Source organism: Rhopilema esculentum, chromosome 21 (assembly GCF_057945365.1).
Source record: "Rhopilema esculentum isolate cy_ngs chromosome 21, ASM5794536v1, whole genome shotgun sequence".
Taxonomy (NCBI): Eukaryota; Metazoa; Cnidaria; class Scyphozoa; order Rhizostomeae; family Rhizostomatidae; genus Rhopilema; species Rhopilema esculentum.
This window is the reverse complement of record NC_142835.1, coordinates 9357939-9380218: the sequence shown is the minus strand read 5'-3', so window position 1 is coordinate 9380218 and position 22280 is coordinate 9357939. Positions and strand designations below refer to the sequence as shown.

General features: G+C 35.4%; 2 protein-coding genes across 2 annotated transcripts; both read left to right on the top strand.

Moving 5' to 3' along the window:
* The first annotated feature begins 1136 nt into the window (after positions 1-1136).
* Positions 1137-9406, top strand: LOC135684513 (uncharacterized). Its single transcript, XM_065200096.2, has 9 exons — positions 1137-1297; positions 2344-2512; positions 3955-4022; positions 4714-5105; positions 5495-5553; positions 5886-6026; positions 7158-7286; positions 7774-8035; positions 8756-9406. The coding sequence occupies exons 2-9, from the start codon at positions 2463-2465 to the stop codon at positions 8906-8908; spliced, it is 1254 nt and encodes a 417-aa protein (XP_065056168.2). The 5' UTR covers positions 1137-1297; positions 2344-2462; the 3' UTR covers positions 8909-9406.
* Positions 9407-9558: 152 nt separating this feature from the next.
* On the top strand, positions 9559-21642 carry LOC135684514 (galanin receptor 2a). Its single transcript, XM_065200097.2, has 2 exons — positions 9559-12235; positions 15639-21642. The coding sequence occupies exon 2, from the start codon at positions 15706-15708 to the stop codon at positions 16783-16785; it is 1080 nt and encodes a 359-aa protein (XP_065056169.2). The 5' UTR covers positions 9559-12235; positions 15639-15705; the 3' UTR covers positions 16786-21642.
* The last annotated feature ends 638 nt before the right edge of the window (positions 21643-22280 follow it).

Here is a 22280-nt window from a genome sequence, read left to right as displayed (position 1 = left end):
GTAATTTATTAAACGCTCATAAAGAAATTTCTACTAAAATAAACAAGGTCTTTTAATAATGTCTTCTTATTGTCTACAATAATTTTATAAGCCCCCCCCCCCTCGTATAAGCCCCCCCTTCTCGAATAAGCCCCCGTTCAAAAAATATCAAAAATAAATATGCCCCCAGGAGGCTAATTCAAGGACTTACGGTATCTCTTTTTCTAAAAAGTGAGCAGACACTAGCACCCTGTGCCCCCGGTCCTACATCTAAGGATGCCGGGACTTCTTTGGGAGTTGGGGGCTTTAGACGAGTTGGTGAATATTTAATCGTAATTTCCAACCTTTATCATCTATGCCACAACTTTAATATCATACTTCAGCAAAAAAGTTTGGAGGGCTCCCTATAATATCATACACGACTCCATCACTGAAGACAATCGGCTATAAACAGGTTGTGCAAAGGCAGACTTCGTTTGAACATGCTTTCCAAAAAAGATCTCAAGGGATAAGATGAAGAACAAAACAATCCAGTCATAAGTAGCTTCTACATTCTGGACGGATTTTTAGAGCGATTCATAGATTATCGTCACTGTTTTTGTTGGTAAGTATCGTGTTCTTGCTTTTTAATATTCCAATATTCTTTATAAAATTTTTCCTACCTGTATTGTTACATTCATATTTGTTTTATACAAAATCACTTTGTCTTAGTTTTTCGCTGCATGAAAATTGAGCTCTGCGGTGCACGATTATGATTATTGTACAAACTGACTCTCACTGCACGTTGAAGTAAACCCTACTAAGCTTTTTATTAAATACCCCCAAACCTAGGGCTTTATAGAGGCAAGGTTTGGCGTGGGGCGTTAGGTAGTGATTTGGCTTTATGCCACAGCCTTCCAGGTGCCTAGGAAACGCCCAATTGTACAATTCAATTTAATAAACTATAAGTTAAAAAAGATAAATAAAGTAAATTTTTGACGTCTTTTGATTAAAACTGGCTAGGAAAATTTTTTTACTGAATCGTAGCAATATTGACCAAATGACACAAAAATATCGGGGAAGCAGCACCAGCCCCCACACCTCTTTTGTATGTAAGTCCGTCCGTGCTCAGACAATAAATCACATTCCTCTATCTCTCTCCCTTTTTATCTAAGCAAATCTCGTTTTCAGTAGGAGGTTGAATGACGATAGCTGGGACAACAGGACAAGTGGACAACATAACATCGAGTGGTCATGAAAACTGAACAATGGAGTATATCCTGAAAGTGCTACCTGGTCTCCAAGCTGATATAATTCATCAAAGATCTGATTAAATAAGGTTCGCCTTTTTACTTTGCTTAATCTCTCTACACTTACCATACAGTTTGTTTTTCGTTAACGACTGATGATGGCTTAAGCTTTTAGGCCTAGGGCCTAGAGTGGTTTTTACTGATAGCTAATGCCTTCAATATACTGATAGTTAGCCCTGTCTCTTAACATATTTTTATTTATGCATGCTTTAAATACGTTCGAATAAAGTTTGAGATTCAATTGGAACTAAAAAATTGGAACGGTAACAAGGGACAATTATAGTTCTGGACAATCTTTTTTTAAAAACATGTAGAATTTCATACAACATAGGACAGTGGGGCCGGGAAACCGCCTGGTTTCAGTGTCGTTCAGTTCATTCATTCATTCATTCATTTTGAATTCCACTACATACAAAAACTCTAATATTAAACAACTTACAAATTATAATAGATTCATAAGACGATACACATAATAGAACAAAAGATAAATGACACTACACTAGAGGTTTTGTACGAAAGGGGATTCATTAAGAAGAAACCTCTCTAAGTAGCAAAGCTAATCGAGGAGAGAGCAGCCCCTTTGTCATAGGTAACATCTTTTCTAATTAAAAATATGGTATAATATATAAAGTAAAGTATATTTTTTTGTTATACCTTAATGCTGTCTTATATTTGTATGTAACTGTTGTTGTCAAATTACAAAAATTTGAATGTAGGTCAACCTAGTCTAGTGTATATATAAACCTTTTTAAAAAGGGTAAACTTTTTTAAAATATTTCGATTTTTATACATGACTATCATATAACAAACATGATTTTATTGGCATTGTGAGTCAATTGTGAGAGCAAGATATCTTGACTATGACATCTTGATATCCTTAACTGTAACTGCAAGCCTATGTAAGTTTTACAGCTTGGTGCAAACAAGATGCATGGTTACAGCCCATATTTAAAAATTCCTTGCAAAATTTTTCCAAATTTGTTTCTTTGGAATTGTTAGCTCAACAAGGCTTTAATCAATTTAAACTTAAAGTGTGATAGTCTGTCCGCTGTATCACCTTGTTCAATTTTTTTAGTTGACTTCTTTCGTTGGGATGTGATATGAGGAGATGCAGCAGTGAAGTGCTGTCAGGTCAGAACAAAGTTGAGATTGATTATTTCTATTGAAAACAATATTGATAAAGCTGTCAAGAAAATGGCTCAAAAAGTTTATCTTGTGGAGCCAAAACCACTGACAATATCAAGGTTGGTATTCTCAAGGAAATATATTTATTTATCAGATTTTATTAGAGCATGTCCTTGTTACTTAGAAAAATATGTTAACAGTTTTTTGATGTTACATAACTTTAAAATAGCTTTGAAAAAAGCAAACATTTCACAACATATTAACTAAAAGCTTTTTCGTCTGACACTCCTCAGAGCATAAAATGTCAGAATAAGGGTCCGTAAGAACACGATGAAAAATATATACCCAGTTGTAGATCGAAATAGGCCAATCAGAAAAATGCAAGCAAAAGACCGATCTAGTTGACCAATCAGTGCGTGACTAAAGAAAAATTACCACTGGAGTCCAAGAGAGAAAACAAACTCCTTCTGTTTACACAATGGCAGCTTTTTTGTTTGTATGTGCTTGCGTTTTTATGGTTGGCTTATTTCGATCCACAACTGGGTATATATTTTTCATTGTGTTCTTTCGGACCCTTATTCTGACATTTTATGCTCTGAGGAGTGTCAGATGAAAAAGCTTTTAGTTAATATGTTTTGAAATGTTCGCTTTTTTCAAAGCCATTAAAAATATATTAATGTCCTCTAAATAGGGCTTTCATTAGAAATTGTGTTCACAAGAGAGACTTGTGCCTGTGTTTTAGGTTAAGGAGATAAAAAAGATATACTACAAATATATGAGGAATCTTTCAAGGCTTTAGGAACATGTAATAGCTTTAATCCTTCTTTCTTGATATTTCGGCTCTTAATGTGCGATTATCCTTAGTTTGTAAACATAGTATTTGAGAACAACTGCCAATCCAAGAGAGTGAATGTTACACATAATTAACATTCTTTCACTATATGTTGTGCCGCTTGTGTGTGAGACAAAAATGAAATATAGAAATCTGGTTTTACATAATTTTGCAATGTTTGTGACATGTCTGATCTCTGTATTTGTGGGCAGCCAGACAACAAAGTATGCCAGAAAAGTGCACTTTTGTTGCTTACTGAAAACTGAAGGTTAAGTTTAATAATTTACTGAAAAAGTTATGAAAAAGATATTTGATACTTGTTTGTCCTCCCTATTAAAAAGGGACATCTGCCAATATTATTCTTAGATTAAGGGTTTGTACAAAACTTGCTCTGACCCTGGAAAAAGCTTTTTCTGTGCAAGGTTATTGTAAGTAATGGCTTGTGACAAAGCACTGAAACATTTATGATGATTTTGAGATAAAAATCCCAAATGAAGGGCTGTAAAAATCATAGAAAAATGTGTTTTTCAATTGAGAGGATATCACATGCCAATGAAAGAAAAATTGCCCAGAAAAATATCACTTAAATTGATATTGTATTTATTAGCACATTTTGACATTGTTACAGTTTTTGTTTTCATTTGGTGTAAGCTTAACCTGAATTTTTAAGTATGCAAAAAGTTGATGATATTCTGCATCTGATACCATGTTAATTTCCATTACTTTAAGGTTTGCAAATAACATCATAACATATGAGCAAAAGAACACCAGAACAGCTCCCAGCAAAAATGACATTGGTAAGCTTCTCCAATGTTGTTTAGATTTCTCTGGCCAAAAGTTTCTTTTAGAGAACTTCCTTGTTAATTCTTTGCCTATTAGGTGTTAACATACATTTCTCAAATCTTTTTGAGTCCATATTTATCATTGCGATTCACAAGAAGGAGTTCCTGGTAGATTTGTGGAATACGCTGCATATATATCTGTTATTTTCATTGTTGCTTTGCAGAACTGATACTTGACTTACTACAGAATAATTTTTTCTCTAACTTTGATTCACAAAATTTAATTTTTTTATTGGAGAACATTTTAAAACATTTTCTATTTTGTTTTGGCTAACAATGTTTTGAGACCATGTATAACCCTGACAAATTATTTGTATATTTCAAGTTTGTTAAAATACTAAGTATTATGTAGTTAAAGGACATAGATAATGGAAACCTGTGTCAATTGATGCTGATTATTTGAAAGAAGTGTAAAAAGTTATAACAGAAAGGGATTTTGGAAAATAAACTGAGACAAAATGCGACCGAATGACAAAACCAGGGCGGGGCAATACAAGGCTTGGATTGAAAAGGTGATCAGGTAGCTCAGATGGTAGAACAACAATGTACCGAGTCGCTGGTTGTAAGGCTATGTAAGATATAAGAGGTTCAATTTCATAGAAATTATCTTAAATAATTTTGTTTGATTTTCTTGATTACATTTTAGACACTGGCCATACAAATCAACTTGTACGGTCAGCTGGTGATGGAATGGAGTTTGAGGATAGTAATGATGTATCATCTTTGAGGAATACAGCAAAACGTTGGCCAGAAGCTAGGCCATTGGTTCCACTAGCAACTTCTACTCCAGCAGTTAACAAGGGCAAAAAAGTGAAACATCCTGTTGCATCTAGAAATGCAAAAGAGCTGGTAGGGAAAATGAAGAAGTCGGAAAGCATTTCTTTAGTAGATCAAAGAAACAGTAATAATGCAGATAAAGCAGACCTTGCTAAGGAGATTGAAACAATGAAGCTAAAGATAAAAGGCATGGAGGAAGCAAAAGAGAAGTTTATTGAAGAGAAAATGAAGATTTCCACTCAGCTTGGAATTCAAACACAGGTTTGTTTTATCACCTTTTTATCACCTGAGGATAGTTCTAAGAATTTTTATTTCCTTGTACTTAACAAGGTAATTGCCAATTTATTTTCCTGTTAGAAATTGAGGTAAAAATACATGTAAAGAATGCTATCTCTAGAATGATATATTGCTACTTTACACTTTTGCTTTAAACTTTCTCATTGTGCAAAACTAGAGCGAAGAATTCCCTGGGTACACTTTCTTGTCTCTGTTTAGAAAAGTGGCATGTGCAGCACAAAGAGTGTTTGTGGTTGCTAAAACTGTCAATGTCAATTTGTTAAATCACCTATGTAATTTTCTTCTCAGCGAGCTTATAAAAACCTATAGACTTAAGCCTGTAATTTAGCCAAAATTCACCCTTTAACCCATAGGTAAACTCTGAACTCAAGACACTGTTGGTTGCTTCTGTTGGAGAGGATCTAGAAGAAAAGTAAGTACAGTCATTAACTGCTTGTAGCATTGTAATATGCAAGTATTTATATCTTTATTTATCTAATTTCAAGTTCAAGTTTTGATTTCTGAACGATATGTAACATTGTGTCAATCTTTGAACTGATGTGGTAATGTCTAGTGATTTTGTTGGTTGTATTTCGGCTTGCTTTTCAAGTGAAGGACCCTAATTCAAGTTTTATTATGCCATCAGAATGATCCAGACTTCAAAAGTTGCTTCAAAAGTTTTAGCTTTTTTCTCTACATACTTTTGTATCAGTAGCTTCAATCCGATTTAAATAAGTTTAATTTATATTCTTGTTTGAATCGAAGGTTGGAGGCAATGTCAATGAAAAATGCTTTGACTCAGCGACAGGTTAAATATTTGCAAAGTCAGCTTGATGAAAAACATGACGAACTAGAAAGCGCAGTTATTCAATCTGATGTGTGGAGGAGCAAGTTTCTTGCGAGCAAGTAAGAAAAATTAGTTTTTTCTTTCGGATCCTTATTCTGACGTTTTTTACTTTGAGGAGTGTCAGACGAAAATTCTTTTAGTAGTATGTTGTGAAAAAAGGGTTTATTAAAAAGCGAAGAAAGAGCCCTACGGAAAAGGTATCAAAAATTGAGAAAATGTAGGAAGAAATCAGATCACAGGTCAAGTATGATACAAAAAGCAGCATTTCTTATAAAAGAAAAATATTATTTAAACGAGTTGAAATCTGAGTTACCCACCTGCCATTTGCTGCATTTTGTCAGCTTTAAGGATTTTACTCTCCCTCTTTTCTGCTTTGTCTTCTCTGTTATCCATGATTATAGAGTTTTAATTAATGGATATTTATTGTTCATCTCTAGCCGAAGAGTGAAATATTGTCACAGTGAAATGCTTAAAGTATAAAACCTTAAGAGAATTTCGGGGCATAACTCCTGAATGTGTGAAGAAAGTTGCATACATTTGGAAAAGAAAATATTGCTTGATTATTCTCAACAACGTATTCCGAGATGGCATATCCTTCATGCTTTGATTTATGATATTAACTGTTTATCTCTAACCGAAGAGTGAAATATTGTCACAGTTGAATGCTAGGTTCCATGACATGCATTCTAAAAAAGCAAACATTTAGTAAACTAAAGCTTTCCGTCTGACACTCTTCAGAGTTTAAAACGTCAGAACATAGACCCAAAACTCTACGCTAGGAAATATATATATATACCCAGTTATGGATCGAAATAGGCCAATCAGAAACACGAACACATGATTGTTGGGGTTGGCCAATCAGTGCCGCTTGCCTATTAGGCAGCACTTATTATCTGTTTTCATAAAAGAAATATTTCAGTATATCAACTTCTCCTGAAGAGCGAGTTATTCGCGAAACAGGATTGTAGAGATTAAGCATGTATATAGTTTTCTTTAACTATAATGTGATATTTATGTATTTGTATGATATAAAGAGTCATATATGATAATAATGTGTATCAAACTAAAGAAAGGAAGAATAAGAAAGAAAGAAAAGAAATGCCCTCCCCGAGGAAGAGATATAGCTTCTGAATGCATTCACACCTTTTTGTTGGCAATTTTGTGCAGGATCTTCTCTTTTTTCATATTAGGGTAATGGCCGATGAGCTAGCAAGCTGGAAAGCACTTACAGATTCAAAGTACAGAGAATCAAATGCTGCACTCGAAACACTCCTTGAAGAACACAGGCAGCTCACAACTACCATTGCTTCTTCTAACAGGTAATCAAAATTACTGGGTAATTCTACAATACGTTTTGTTATTAGAGCAAATTGTGATAACTTGACTTGGAAAGCAAGACAAAACAGATGGTTTGAAGTTGTAACCATGAGTAACATACAGTAAGATCACCAAGCGACCTCATGGAGGCCGAGGTTCAGAGGGGTTACAGCCTGAAACTACGTTGTTCTTCATGTATAGATGTATTTGAGTAGGTCTATTGTGTTATTTTTGCATTAGGTTAAATTAGCTTTGGGTGTAGTTAGAATAGAAATCTCGATTTATTCTTCAAGGACGTGGAATAAACTGCACATAACTGTCAGTTAAAGTTAGCCAGTCGAAACCTGGAATTCCTGAAAAAATGTTTTCATGCTCTCCATTCACCTGCCTCTTGTGCTGATAACACTTCCAGAATAGAATCTTGCCATTTTGTAGACAGTCTATAGTCTTGTAGCTGCACGATTCTGTAATAGTTTCTTCTTTCCACAGATTTCTTCTAAAGTTGTCAACACTCACTAATTGCTATAGCGAGAAAGACGATCTTCCTGGACTGCCATCTTTGGATCTAGCAATCATAAATCATCGGTTAGCGAAGCGAATCACAGAGAGAGCAATAAACTATGGGACCAATACAGCCGAAAGGGCGCCGATTCATGAGATTTCTTCAAATCAAATACATGGCAAGGACAAGGACAAGGTTTTCGTCCAAGAAAAGCTGTATTTATCTCTGGGCGAGAAGAGAGCCTTAAGGGTGAGTTTTGAAAGCTGTGACATTTTTTCAAAGTTCCTAGGCATCACTTCGGGCTGTTCAAGATTCACATGAAGCAACCCTAACACGATTTTCTCTTATTCCATTATCTCCTGGTCTAGTTCTAATGCACGTTTAGATCTTTAAGATTCGTAGTGTTTGTGAACTTATCGATTGTTTCTGAGAAGACTATACATTTAGTTTCACGATTGGCAATTCTGCTGAACTCGGCGATGGCTGCTAAACACGTCAACGTAAAGAGAAAATCACCTGTTTGCATTTTCTCAAAATCGTTTCCATACAAAGTTGTATTGGATACTTGCTCAAAGACATGAATTTTTGTAACTGCTGTTCCTGTTTTTGTCAAATTTTATGTAGGTAATATCCAGAAGTCAGAAAATACTCCCATTTGAGTGGCTGATTCATGATGTGATCGATCTCAGAAGGTCTTTACATAAAACTGTATTAAAGCCACGCAGTTAGAATTTATTCTCCAGCATTTCTTCTTTTCCAAGTCCTATCTGTGAATGCCTTAAAATATTGTTTCTAAGTGCATCCGTTGAATGTTATCTGTTCAAGGCGGAGGGCCGTTTGCATTTGGTGTACATTGATAAATGATTTTGTTTTTTTCTAAGAGTTATTTTCATCTGTAATAAATTATAAGTTTATTTTTATCTGTGGTTATTTATTGGTTGTTTTGAAACTCAGAAATTTTTCAAACAGGCAATCGAGGATGCAAACAGCGAAAGCAGTCATATAGAAAAAAGGAAAAAGGATTTTCTGGCACACAATCGAATCAGTCAGATTCTAGCGACGAAATACCCAATGACATGTTTAGTTTGCAGAGGATGTAAAGGACCCTTAAAAACGGTATGATCAGAAAATTATAGTTTGTTTTTGTAGATTGATATACATTTTATTTTATTTACTTTCTTGCCTGGTGAGAACAGCTCACGATAATTATCAGCTTGATCAACCATTAGAAATAGCAATGATTCAATTAATTCGTAAATGTTATTTCAAAAATTCAATTTTTGACCAGACTGAAGTGCTAAAGTCCTTTGAAAGCACTTCCATTAAACTCAATGATCTTAATAGTCGCTTATCAAAACACGCCGGCTGAAATTCTTCCGTCGGGCCTATCCACGACTTAATGTATTCTGACTGAACTTAGGTTTGTTTTATTTGAAAGCAACTATTAGTGTGTTGAATATTTATTTTCAAGCCGCTTCCCTCTTTATTTTGCTTTGCTTTATTCCGATTGGGTTGTAGCAATAAAAACGTCACTAGTTGAGAAACGAAATTAGTATTTTTAGTGTTGGAAAGAGATAAATGTGACGTATGTGTTGAGGAGATAAAATAGCAAGAGGTGAATTAAGTGTTTCCTTTTCTTTTAACTTTTCTATTTTCCTATTCTAACAATAATTCGAAATTAGTAATTTGAGAAATGATTTTGATTCTTGCTAAATCTTGACAGGTATTACATTTGAAATACTCTTACCTTCAGTTTACGCTTCTTGGCAATAGAAGTGTGTCAAGCTTATGTCTTCAGAAGACTACTTGATCTATTTTGCAGACGTAGTATTTTCAATACCTTCGATTTGTTATCTTTGACTTCTGTTTTTCAAGCTGCTTCATGCTCGGAGACATGTGTACATATGCAATCAGAATAAGGATATAATTTTGCAAAGATGCAATAGAAAAGTTGGCTGGCGATATTGCCATCTGTAACGATTAAGTAACGTAATCCCCATCCTAAGATTTTTTAAAGAATCCAATTACCTTTAATCCGGGTGCCTTTGCAACTTTCATAACGAAGATAAAATTAGAATTTGCAGTTTTAAGTTGTGTGCGACGTGTGGATATTTTAAATTTACTTTCAAATACAATGTTGCATGGAATGACTTGGCCTTAAAAGCTGTACAGAAAACGATAAGCTGTACAGAACCTCTTAATCAGAGGTCAAATTTTTTTGATAACACAAATCTTTAGATGTATTGAAGGATTCCTACACTACTTTCGGTAATGTTTCATGATAAGGACATTTCCCTCACTTTTTACTTATAGGTTGATCTTTTCTTTTTGGACAGGAGATCCCCAAATTTTTTCATTCAAAATAACGTAATAAGGTACATTTGGGACTGTCGTTGCGAAACACACACTTCTCTTGGTAAACAATTTTGTTGCCAAGAGGAGTGTGCTTCTTCCAATTAGAAGATGAATTTAACATTTGAACGATTGTTACCTTTTCATGTTTCCTGTTCTGGCTTCCTGCTACTCTATATTTGTTTTTTTCCCTTGGCTACCTAAGTTGAAAATAACACTAGTGTCAAAACTATATTACTTTGTCTGTTGGTGTGATGGTCTCTCTGATGTTGCATCTAACAATGTTTTCTTATTCATCTTCACAATTAAAAGAAAAGGACGCAGTTGTGAGCCTTGAGGAGTATCAGTGAATTTCTCTGAACTTTTATTTCTATTTTGACTATCAATTTTAATTGATAATAAAAAGATGAAACAGATTTAACTGTAATCGATGAAGTTGTGAGCCTTGTGGAGTATCAGTTTCTTTGTGTTACTCTATACTTTTAGTACCATTATTACTTTTAATTAGATTTGTTTTTAAAGTTTGTCGAATGTTAAATCCACATGGCTGCAAGGTCAGACTGGTTGTAATGGTATTTCCGTGTGACAGTCTTCTTCGGGAGATGTATTTTTAGATTATGAGCAACAGTGAGTTATAGTCAGGGCTACATTCCGAATACAATGGAGACGTCAAGTATATATTATTTGTTTAAAAATGCAGCTGCATCGATCAGAAATTAATGAATCAATAGAAATTTTGATAGCAGGAAGAACTTCCGTTGTTTGCAGTTATCTTAAACAGATCGAGCAGATGTCCTATGTTTGTCAAACTTCTTTGCCAATACTGTTTGTGATATTTTTGCGAAATCCAATTTTTGCTACTCAGCCGATATTCAATGGCCTACTTAAAAGTTAAGCCAGAGGCCAAAGTGCAAATTACAATTTTTAGTTCTGATGTGCTAAAAATAACTTAGCTTTTCGAGTCTTTAGATTTTACCTTTGAGGTACCAAAAAGGAATGGACCTGCTTTAAAACCAACATACTACGAATATTATATGAACAAACGTATAAACCCATAGACTTATTGACGTATAGATTATTATATGAATCAATGTTGTAAGGGGTATCCATTATCTACAAGCAACTCTGCGTTTCCCCCGCTCAACCCCCCTCAAAAAGGTCTTTCGTCACCAACAAGAATAAACGCAAGTAAGAAACAGTGCTTATCGTCTGGAAGTTATTAAAATAGTTTTACTGTCTCTTTTCTTCATGATGTCATTTTAAATTTGCCTATACTGACTGATGCTGTCTGCCTTAAATTTACTCCTGCTCTAGAGCCGCCTGCCCTAGGGCCACCGGCCCGGAGCCGCCAGCGATTCCCCGTCGATGTTTCGTTGTTTACTAATACCTTATCCATTTTGTTGTTTGTTCATATATACAAGAATCACTTTCCAACTAAAATACGAAACAAAGCAAACACCATAAATTGGAATTGGCAGCTAAAGTTTTTGACCTGAGGATTCTATGAGAAAGGTTGCCAGAGTAGACTGACCTTTTTGAATGTGCAACCTGTCGTTGATTGAAAACCGAGATTACTTGCCAAATGGGTGCCTGTTCTTCTATGCATCTTGTAATAATAGTCAAATTGAAGTATTGATTAAGACTGAATCAAAGTGTCATATAGAAACGACATATTTCCTTATAACCTACAATAGAGTTGCTGAGTTCATTTATTCATTGGTACTGCTTTAATTAATATTCTTTGAAACTGGAGGGAAGAAGATCTCGCTCGGCAACGCGGGTGTGCGACGGTTCTCAAGATGTTCGGCATTTTTATTGCAGTATGTAACTGAAATTTGGCGTCAACAGAGGGAGGCTACTGAAGAATATGTTTTTTGATGTGGTCAAAAACTAAATGAAAAAGACAGAGATACTGCCGCGGAATTTATTCATGCCTTACCATCGAAACTAGATGGTATTCGGTGTTCCTGTTTGAAAATTTGTAATATTTTCACGATTTACACAATTAAAAATTGATTCGAAGCTGGTGGAAAGAGGAAATATATTGGCTCGTGAACACAAACTCAAAGTGACTTGCATAAAAAAGGACCTTTCCCGGTAAGTGAGATTTCATTATCTTTGAATTTTCAAACAGTGTTAGTTTGTTTGCAGGAAATTTTCAACACTGTCAGGTTGTTCGCAAGATACCATTGATATTTCTAGAAAAGAGCAGAGAAACTCGGCTGCGTTTTGATCGAGATGGGTGTCAAATACAATTTTTGGTAGTATTTGCACAACACAGCAGGCAGTCCTTGGTGTGGTATACAGACTGCTTTCTGCAGCTAAAATCTAAAACTTTGCATGATTCACCTCTCTGTTTTTGGGGCTATTCTTTAATACACGCTTAATACCATAAAAGTATGGAAATTACAAAATGAAATCCGTTTCATAAATATCAATTTACCCAGCTCAGTTTCTTACAAATTTTTTGATGTTAAAGCTGTGTTTTTCCATATGTTGCTTCACCAGTTAGTTATAAATTTTATTTCATCAAGTAAAATGCATATAGTTCTGGTTATTTTATATCATGATTACATTTTTCATGACTCTATAATCATTTAGTTAGTAATTCTCATAGCAAATTATAAATATCATTGGATCTTTTAGTTCTTTTCGCTATAGATGTCATTTTGCTATGCCTGTTAACGCATAGTATCATTGCACAGGAGATGTTGTCAGTTGAAATGCAATTTATTGACAGACCAAATTTTAAGACAAAATTTTGAGGCCTTTGCTTATAATTTCTGACTGCATTATCAATGTCTCATAAAATTATCTTTTCCTAAAAATGCTCTCTGGGACCTGAATAATTTATTGAAAAACCTTGGGCAATGATTTTGAAACTTGAAAGCCTTTGAGTCGAAGAATCTTGGACAGCTCTCAGTGTAAAGTCCAGACACATTGACAATCGCACAAACAACGTTCTGTAGACGGTTACCAAGTACAAGAGGTTTCGTAGTCACACCCAGACCCCCCCCCCCCCCCCATTCGTTGTTTTCAGGAAGGTATTCTGAATTTGGCTTATAGGGTACAGAGAGGATAAGAATTTTTATGGATGAATGGCTAAATGCTGAAAATTTCTCGATTTTTTATGAAAATTGGGTATTCTATAGAGTTTCTTATTTGCGTAAGCTTGGGCTGACAGAAAATCGTTGTACACTCGCTTTTATACAAGAACAATTTCATAAAAAACGAGTCAATAAATTTTCAAAAGTTGAGAAAAAAACCGAGTCTTAATTACTGCTAATTGCATTTTGATCAAAGTTGGTTTATTTACGTTTTCCAATAATGAAAAAATTAAGAACAGCCAGCCTTAGCCTCAATTTACTGGTTCTTGTAAAAAGGGAGTCAACGAATCCAGTCTTATCATATCAGTCCTGTGCTCAGTTTTGTGTTGATGCTGAAAATTTGTTGGGTTTGAGGAAGTATGATAAAAAAGACCAGGTTCTAAACATACCTGTGTATGTCAAAGAGTTTTTTAATTCTGGCAGCCCAAAAGCTGACTTTGATATCACAATTGTTGCAAAAACTGTGTGTACTTTGATTTTAGTTGAATTTGACAATCTCTCAAAAAATGTGACAATCATCATCAAAAGTGCCAACTTACCTTTACAATTTATCCATATTGCATTAGTAAATGGTAGAGTATCCGATAAAGATGCTAGAAACCTCTGCCCTCAAGTGAGTTTTTACTGCTTATGGCAAAAGGAAGTAATTTTCAAACGGATTTGATTCCCATTTATTATTTGATTTGAGCCGTTGCTTCAAGTTTTTATTCCCATTGCTAATCAAAATGGATATAAACAGTTCTTGCACAGAAAGTTTGCGTCAATAATTTCAGTGTCTTTCATCTAACTGCGTTGGAGCAAAACAGAACCGTAAGGCAGAAGAGGAAAGCCCATAATTGTAATTAAAAGCTCTTTACTGGTGTGCAATTTGGCGTCGAGTCATTCTACAGAAGACTGTTTGCTTTTTTTACAATTTTACATAAGGTCAAATAACCAAATAAAAACGGTAGATATTTTGATGCAGAATCAATTAATGCCCGATCGTCGAAACTAGGCTATACTTTATGTTCCTGTTTGAAAATTCGTAACATTTCACAATTTACACAATTAAAAATTTATTCGAGCTGTTGGAAAGAGGAAATAAATTGGCTCGAGAGCACAAACTGAAAGTGACTTTCAGAAAAAGAACTTCTGTTTGCTTTAACCTGTGAAATCTAACCAAAGTGGAATTGTGAGAAACGTTTGTGTTTTGATGAAAATTTCTTGGTTGGACGATATAATTGTATATGGAATTTTTCTTGTGAAATTTTGAGTTGGAAATCCTTTCACTGCCGCTTTTTCTTGCAATCATGCAAAAAGGTTATTTGATGTAAAAAATGTGCATAACAATCTTACTATGAATCTTTCTGATGTTGCTGTCAACAGGGCTAGCACCACCATTATACCCAATTCCTATCAAAACTAAACCGAATTTTGCAAGTTATTGCAAAAACCTTTAATTTCAACGAGTCTGCAAGCTGATTCAATATCCTTGGAAGCATTTAAGGCGGCCCTTATCATATATTTAGAAGCGTTAGTACTGGCTTTTACTAAATAACATATGATAAGAAAATCCTTTTAATACCGCCGTCAATCAAATTAGTCTATAATCTTGCTGGTAGACCAGATAAGAGCGTAGAAGGGTTTATGACTGTTGCACGTTGCCTGATAAAGTAAGACTATTCTGGTGTAGAATTTTTATCTTCTTATAAAGAAATCTATTCAATATCAAGATGCATTCTTCTGAGCACGTTTTTGCTTTTTGTAAGCTGCAAAGAAAGCAAATTGCGATAGGAGAACTACTGTTAAGCTATTTGTCACACCCCTAAGTCTCTTATTTCCCTTGGAGCCTTCTAGATAAATGTTAATTAAATGCATCCATTTTGTCTTGCTTTGGGTGGAAATTAAGTAGCAGTGAGGGGGGAAATGGGCGTAAAAGGTAGGAAATTGAAAAGTTTTTTTGTCGCCTTTTGTTTAGATGAAATTGTTTAATGCAGTTGGAAGTTGTCCGCACTTATATAAAGCTGTGTAAATAAAGCTTGTGGGTCCACTTTTTGTAATTTTCTTACAACATGCTAAGTCATTTCTTATACTCTTTCAATTGACGTAATAAGGAACTACCGCCCTTTCTTGCAATCCGGAAATAAAAGATAGTTTTGCTGTAGAATAATGTGCATAACTTTATTGCAAGATTTTTTGCGAAATTGATTCAGAAAATACTTATTTTTTTAACTGTTTCAAAGTTGGCTCTGAGTTTTTTAAACTTTTGCAGGTTGTTAACAAATTGTGGTAATTTAACAAACCATTTAAGATAAGGTTCTTGACATGAATCTTCCTTGTGGTGCTGGAAAGCCAACAGACTATTAATGCCAGCTTTTATGTTGATGATTTTTTACTCTATTCTTTCTTGAAAGGTGCTGGATGGCTTGAAAGGTTTGGAAATCCATTCCAAGTGATTTACTGATCACAATTCTCAACACAATGAAGCCTTTTCACTGCTTCCTGGTGGTAACATATGTCAGTAACTTTGCTATTGGGTTCATTGGCAATATACTGGTGTTGGTCTATCTCTACGACTCGTTAAAGAAATCAAACCAGTTCAACAAAAGTCTTGCATATATCCTGATCAATCTTGCCGTCGTTGATATATTAACGGAAATATTTGGAACCGTTGGTGTTCTTTTAGAGTATGAAGTGATGAAGCACCCAAACGGTCTCTTTGGGGATATGGTATGCAAAACCATCACATCTCACACTTTGACTTGGTCTTTTACCAACATCTCTGTCCTGACAGTTGTTTTACTTGCTTGGGAGAGATACCGAGCTGTCACCCAATTCAAGTCTAAGGCTGCAAGCAATTTAGATGAAACGAACTATGTCAAATACCTATTAGCCTCCTTTTGGATTATTGGCCCAGGTATGTACTCGCCTTTCATTCCGTTTCAAATCTACAGCGAGGCTGACGGATGTGTTGAGAAGTTCACAAACGATGTTGCAAAATATGTGATCAGTCTGATGGATATCACTTGTTTTTATGTCCTTCCTTCAATATTCTTCCTGTTTTCATACACAAGCATTGTGAAATCACTGAAGAAGCCTCCAAAGTATATGAGTGATCGTCGACAGAAGCAGTTCTCGTACAATAAAGTGCGTCGCAAGTTGACACGAACTGCTATGTTGATAGTTGCTGGTTTTTTCCTCTGCTGGAGCGGGGCCTACATCATCTATACTGTCCAAGTTATCGGCAATATAGACACTGTGGCAGTGGATACAGCATTTGAAGCTTCGCTTATATTGGCCTATTTCGCATCGACATCGCATCCAATAATCTACTCGTTTCGAAGTAAGCATTTTCGCGACAAGGTCAAGGAGATTTTTTCGAAAGTCAATCTCTGTCATTGCAAGGAAGATCTGTGCTGGCGAACATGCAAAGTTGAACCTGTTACGAACCCATATGTTGTGAGGAGTACAGAAGAAACGATTCAAGTTGAATCTCGCGATGACGAAGTTGTTGAAGATTCGAAGGGTGAAGGCCATTTGAGTCAGCAACAATCGAAATAAAATAATTTGTAACAGTGGTACTGCTATAGCTCTGTTTGCGCCAGATCGGTTGTAGTTCTTGAGAAAGTATCACTCTTTCGTTAATGGCTTTCGGCTTAACTTATATTTGCATTTTCGTAAGTCGAAGAGGCAATCTCAAAACAGTTTCTATTGCCGATCGTTTTTAAAAACAGATTGGCTACCCTTTGGAAATATGTTATTAAGATCCGCACATAAAAGATCATAAAATTTGTATCTTAGAGCGTTTAGATAGGGCCAATCCTGCAGGTTTATTACCCAATTAAAATGTCTAGGATAGAACTTGTGTCTATTACTTATATTATACTGACCTTTGTGCCTGACGCGTTATGTTGATGACAACTTTAACGTTTTGTTCCAAGAAGCGATCTGAGAAAATTTTTGGTAGCCTTATTATTTTATTCCTGCTGAAAAAATATCTTATTATGACATAGCCCGTATTTCATATTCTAAATGAAAAGTACCCTTTTGTATGACATAGTATTTCTGCCTACCTGTACGGGCCCCAACAAATTTGAAACGCTTCCTGGCGTCCCCGAATCGTTTCTATGAGTGGTGAAGCCTAGGAAAATTAAGGTATGCCCATATCCGATAAATTGGGGCTGGTTGAAAGAGATATTAAGTGAAAAGGGAAATTTCAGGTCACCCTTTCCCCAATTAGTGTTCTCATCTGAAAATTCCGTCTTTCGTTGGATAATTGACAAATGTTTAACATTCTGAAAGTTCTTTCCTGGATGATATATTGCTGGACAATCATAGCCCTGAACCCAACACGCCCCTTGTGAAAGCCTGAATTGCCGCCACTGGGTGGAATTATATAAAATAATCAAAATTTATTATTTTCTACTTCAAGCGGTGGATGCCTAATAAACGATCGTGTTACACCTGTATGCTTATCTTCCTGTTTCACATTGTTGAAATGCTACTAAGAGTTCTGTAACTGCGCGGAGAATATCTGGTCATTTATTTCCTTAGTAAAACCTTTCTCTTTCTTTTGTTTGAAACTGTACATATCTGTCCTTAAAAATGTAAGATTCCTGCTGTTGAGCCTCAGTCTCAAATACAGTCATCTCCAATCAACGTTGACAAAATTTCCACGTAGAAAAAAGTTTGAGAAAGTAGGGCTGAGTTGTTAATGCGAGCTGAAATTGAACTCTATGCACTACGACACTTAGGCAAAGCATGGAAATTTGGATTTCAATGAGGGATGAGACACAATGATTTTCTTGCATGGCCCTGAAAATTGCATTCTATAGCCTCTTGACTTGGTGATCAAGTATAGAAAGGAATCAATATGAGCTGAAGATTCCTTGTGCACGGTTTGGTGCATACACAAATCTCTCAAAATCTTCTATTCGACGCAAAAAATGTGTAATCTTGACAAGTGTGCAAATAATGTCTGGAATTGAAATAGTATGCAAATTGCAAGCAATGCAAAGAAAATTGTCTTGTTAATTCGATGCAAGTTAGGTATGGGAAACTCTTATTTTGACAAAAAAAGACAATTCTGCCTGAAGGGAAGAGCGACGAGTGACAAAGGAGGAGAGAACAAAGAGAAGGGAAGAAGGAAAAGGGAAGAACAAGGAGGGAACAGGGAAGAGGGAGGAGGGAGCAGGGAGGAGGGAACAGGGAGACTAGGGAATAGGGAACAGAAAACAAGGAACAGAGAACGGGGAACAGGAAACAGGGAACAGAGAACAGGGAACAAGAGTATCTCATAAAAGTGTGTGTTATAAGAATCACATGAAAACTGTTTAATTCCACTACATAATAGATACGGGAAGAGGGAAGTGCAGAATACACGAAGGGGGTCAAGAAGTATAAGGAGGCCCAAACGTTTGGAAACATAAGTTACGTCCTTTTAGATGCATCCACTATGTTCTTCCACGTGACAGACACTTTCCATTTGTTTCTTTTAGCAAACTCTTCACGAGATACTCATCTTTGGATTTTGCATTTAGAACCTCTTCGATGAAACCATTGTCAGAAAAATTGCATTGCTTCTAAAGGAAAGAGAGTTTAGTCAAAATGTTTTCAGGTGCAAGAACGGTATATAGTCACGACTAAAAATGTCATTTTTTTAATATTAATTTGTGACTTGTCATCCTCAAATAAACATCAAAACTCTATTCAACCAAAATAATTGAATTCTCGTCGGCTGATGACCCTTTGTGCTGCGAGCATATGTAAGTTGGTTTACTATGAAAGTCTTTAGACATTCATACTCTTCTCACAATATAAGACCCGAGTGAAAGCCCAACCAAACTTTCACCCCACCCCACCCCAAATTCCCCTTTTTTGCTTAAGACATTTCGCCTTCCAGTACGAGAATATATTTCTATATAAGGTAGCAGGGGCGTAGCTAGCGGTAGGTGTAGGGGGTGTGACACCCCCAGTTCTTTATGAGATATTTGGTAAATCTTCGGCTGTTCCGCAAAATCCTTAGCTTGTCGGTGAAACCGTTTATTTGTAGGCGAAACACGTTAATTTTCCTTTATTTATGTCTTCTTTGGTAAATTTTACTATTGATGGTCCTGCACCCCCTTTTCTGGATGGTCGAGCTACAAAATTGTATAGTAGCTATTGTTGTGAGAACTGTTTTTTTTGCATCATTCGATAATCTTTTCAGGCTATTTTGTCAAATTATCACTTATCGTGCTTACAATATCATAATGCGTTTTAAAAAAGTATCATCTTATGGAAAATTTTATTTCTCTCGTTGAAGTAGTGCTGTAACTAAAAAATCCAAGTCCAAGTTCTCCGTGAAACTTCCACCAAAAAATCTTTGTCAGTTTCATAATTTTGACAGAGAATTCACAAGCTTTCCCTTCAAGAAAGATTCGCTAAATCCCTAATAAACAGCAGAGCTTCAGTCTGAGGTTTCCCATTACAATGCTTTAACAAATTAACCCTCATTCGATTTGGTATCCACGATTTACTTCATCCTGAATCAAAGAATGTAGGTATGACGTAGTCACGGCTCGTTTACATAACAGCTCTCCGGGCTGCCTTCTTTCACATGTGGTGGGCAATTTATGCCAGTTTTCCTAAATATAGAATTTAATTAAGGACAGCTCGGCTTCTGCGATTATTATAATCTTATGTGTCTATGGTGGTAATGCTAAATTTTATTTTTTGTTGCCCCATTCTATACATATCCTCTTCCCACCCTTCTGCGATTTGCGTACGTTGAAATCGAAGGATTATATTTTGCGAGTTGCGAGTTGCCAGTTGCGAGTTGGTTTCTCATCATGTCTTCATAAAAGTTTATGTAAATACACTGTCAAAAATTTAAATATTATACTGCATTAAAACTGACAATACTCAACCAGCTTTACCTTAACGATTTAAATTTGTTTAACCAATCCAATGTATTCGATTTGTTGGACTGACCCATAAGAAAGCGCCATTCATTATCTTGGTTTAGTTTAAGTCGGTTTAACTAGCACCTGTATGTGTGCATGTCAGAAGGGAGTTTTACTCAGATAGCTGTACCATGCTTTTGCCAGTTGATAGAAATTTCCGTTGTTAATTTTCTTGTTGTTTTGTTCTAAATTTAGTGGCGTTACGTTCAGCCTGGTCTATAAAACCCATTCGTTATATTTATAACTTTGCGTTAATTTTTGAATTTTTTTAACTGATGTAGATTTCTATATGTTTTTCAATTCTGTTTATGTTGCAGATAAGATTTCTATATGTTTTTCAATTCTGTTTATGTTGGTGAGACAAGCCGACATTTGTCCACCCGCTTGCGTGAGCATCTGTATACTGATAAACATCTTAAGAGTTTTGATAAATGTAGAAATGTAGGAACGTGTTGACCAATGAGAAAACGCTAAAATTCTACCGTCGCTGTTTTTTCATTGAACAACCTCATTGCACATGAGAAAAAACAGTGGGGCCCAAATTATTAGGAATTAGATGTTTATGTTAGTCTTTTACTGGCATTATGGTTGGCTATTTAATAGGTCGCGTGAAGGATGCAGAACAACATCCTTCAGTATTCGTCCTTAGGTTTAAGTGAATGATTTCTTCAGAGTTTAGCCAAACGTTCCACAAGGACCTGTCCTTGAGACGCTTTTGTTTAAAAATGATGCAGAACTTTGTAGCTACGCCGGTATTTTTTATCTGTGATTCTATTAATCAAAATATGATACCAACAAACTCTAGCATCAAGCACAGTAAAAGCAGTTGCACTAGAGAAAACCACATGTAGCTAGCGCAATAAAATGTCGCTGAATGAGGTTTCGAGAGGAACCAAGCCAATCAAATGCGGCAATCTTCCGATCACGTCACTTTCGATACACACCAGTCCATGCTTCATACTCTGAGCGCCGTCGAGAGAAAATAGTTTTAAAGCGTCTTTCTTGCCTTAACCTGTCATCATCTTTTATTTCTAATCGGATGGAATCCTTTTAGCAGATAAATTTGCTCAGAAACTCTTACGAATATTATCATATTTTCATGAAATTTTAATGTTTAATTAGTAAAACATTGTTTCCATTTTCTGCTTATTTTTCCCGGTGTCAATTGTCAATTGTCGAAGCATGCATAGAAAATTTTAAGTTTTTGCATACGAAGTTATTCCGAATAGCAAGTAAAATGCAATATGGACAAAAAAATATTTTCGTATAGATTTTCGGTTGCAAATATTGTGCAACAGAGTTTCTGACAACTTATCAGAGTATCGTCGCGACAAAATTTCGTTTTGTATTTGAAATCTTCCGACAGAGGGGTTGGAGCTTCCGTCAGGAAGGCTAAAATGACTAAAATAAGCAGTTTTCGTACGTTATTTTGTCAAATTTGCTCCAAGAATAACCTAAAATTTCCTCCGATGGGGGGCTAGATGTTTCCGATGGAGGGGGAGCTAATAGCTTTAGGACCATTAAACACCAAGCTAACCAAGTTAGAAAACACAGCATATCATTATACAAGATATAACAACAAGGAAAATGAACAGAAATGCTTGTCCCTTGAAAATTTCAGTATTTCTTTTCCTGTGAAGGGCAATTCTGGGCAGTTCAAGACACTAAGCTACATTGTCAATGTAAGAAAGTGATTTAGTCGAGGTGCTCCAATGCTCTCACTTTATTCCTACAATGATTCTTTGTTAAAATTAAGTCAAAATCTTCAGGTAACAATCAACTGCACTGAAAAAATTTACCTGACTGTGAAATAGAAAATATACCTGTTATCTAATCTGTTTTTTCTTTCCCAACCAGTGGGTTTTTTTCTGGTATCTCCAAAGAATGCTTTGTAGTATATATAAAAAAACGCACAGATGTCTGATAAAAATTAAGTCTCAATTTTTTAGAATTAACATTGTGAGTTTTAAGTTTTGATAATTTTGCTGATATTTTGTCAGATTTGGAGCTTTTGTGTTGTGATTACAGGATAAAAAACACGGTAAAAACAAACGCTCTTAAAACGGAAAGATATGAAAGCTTTAGTGCTTTAAGTCAAAATTTTTGTAAGCC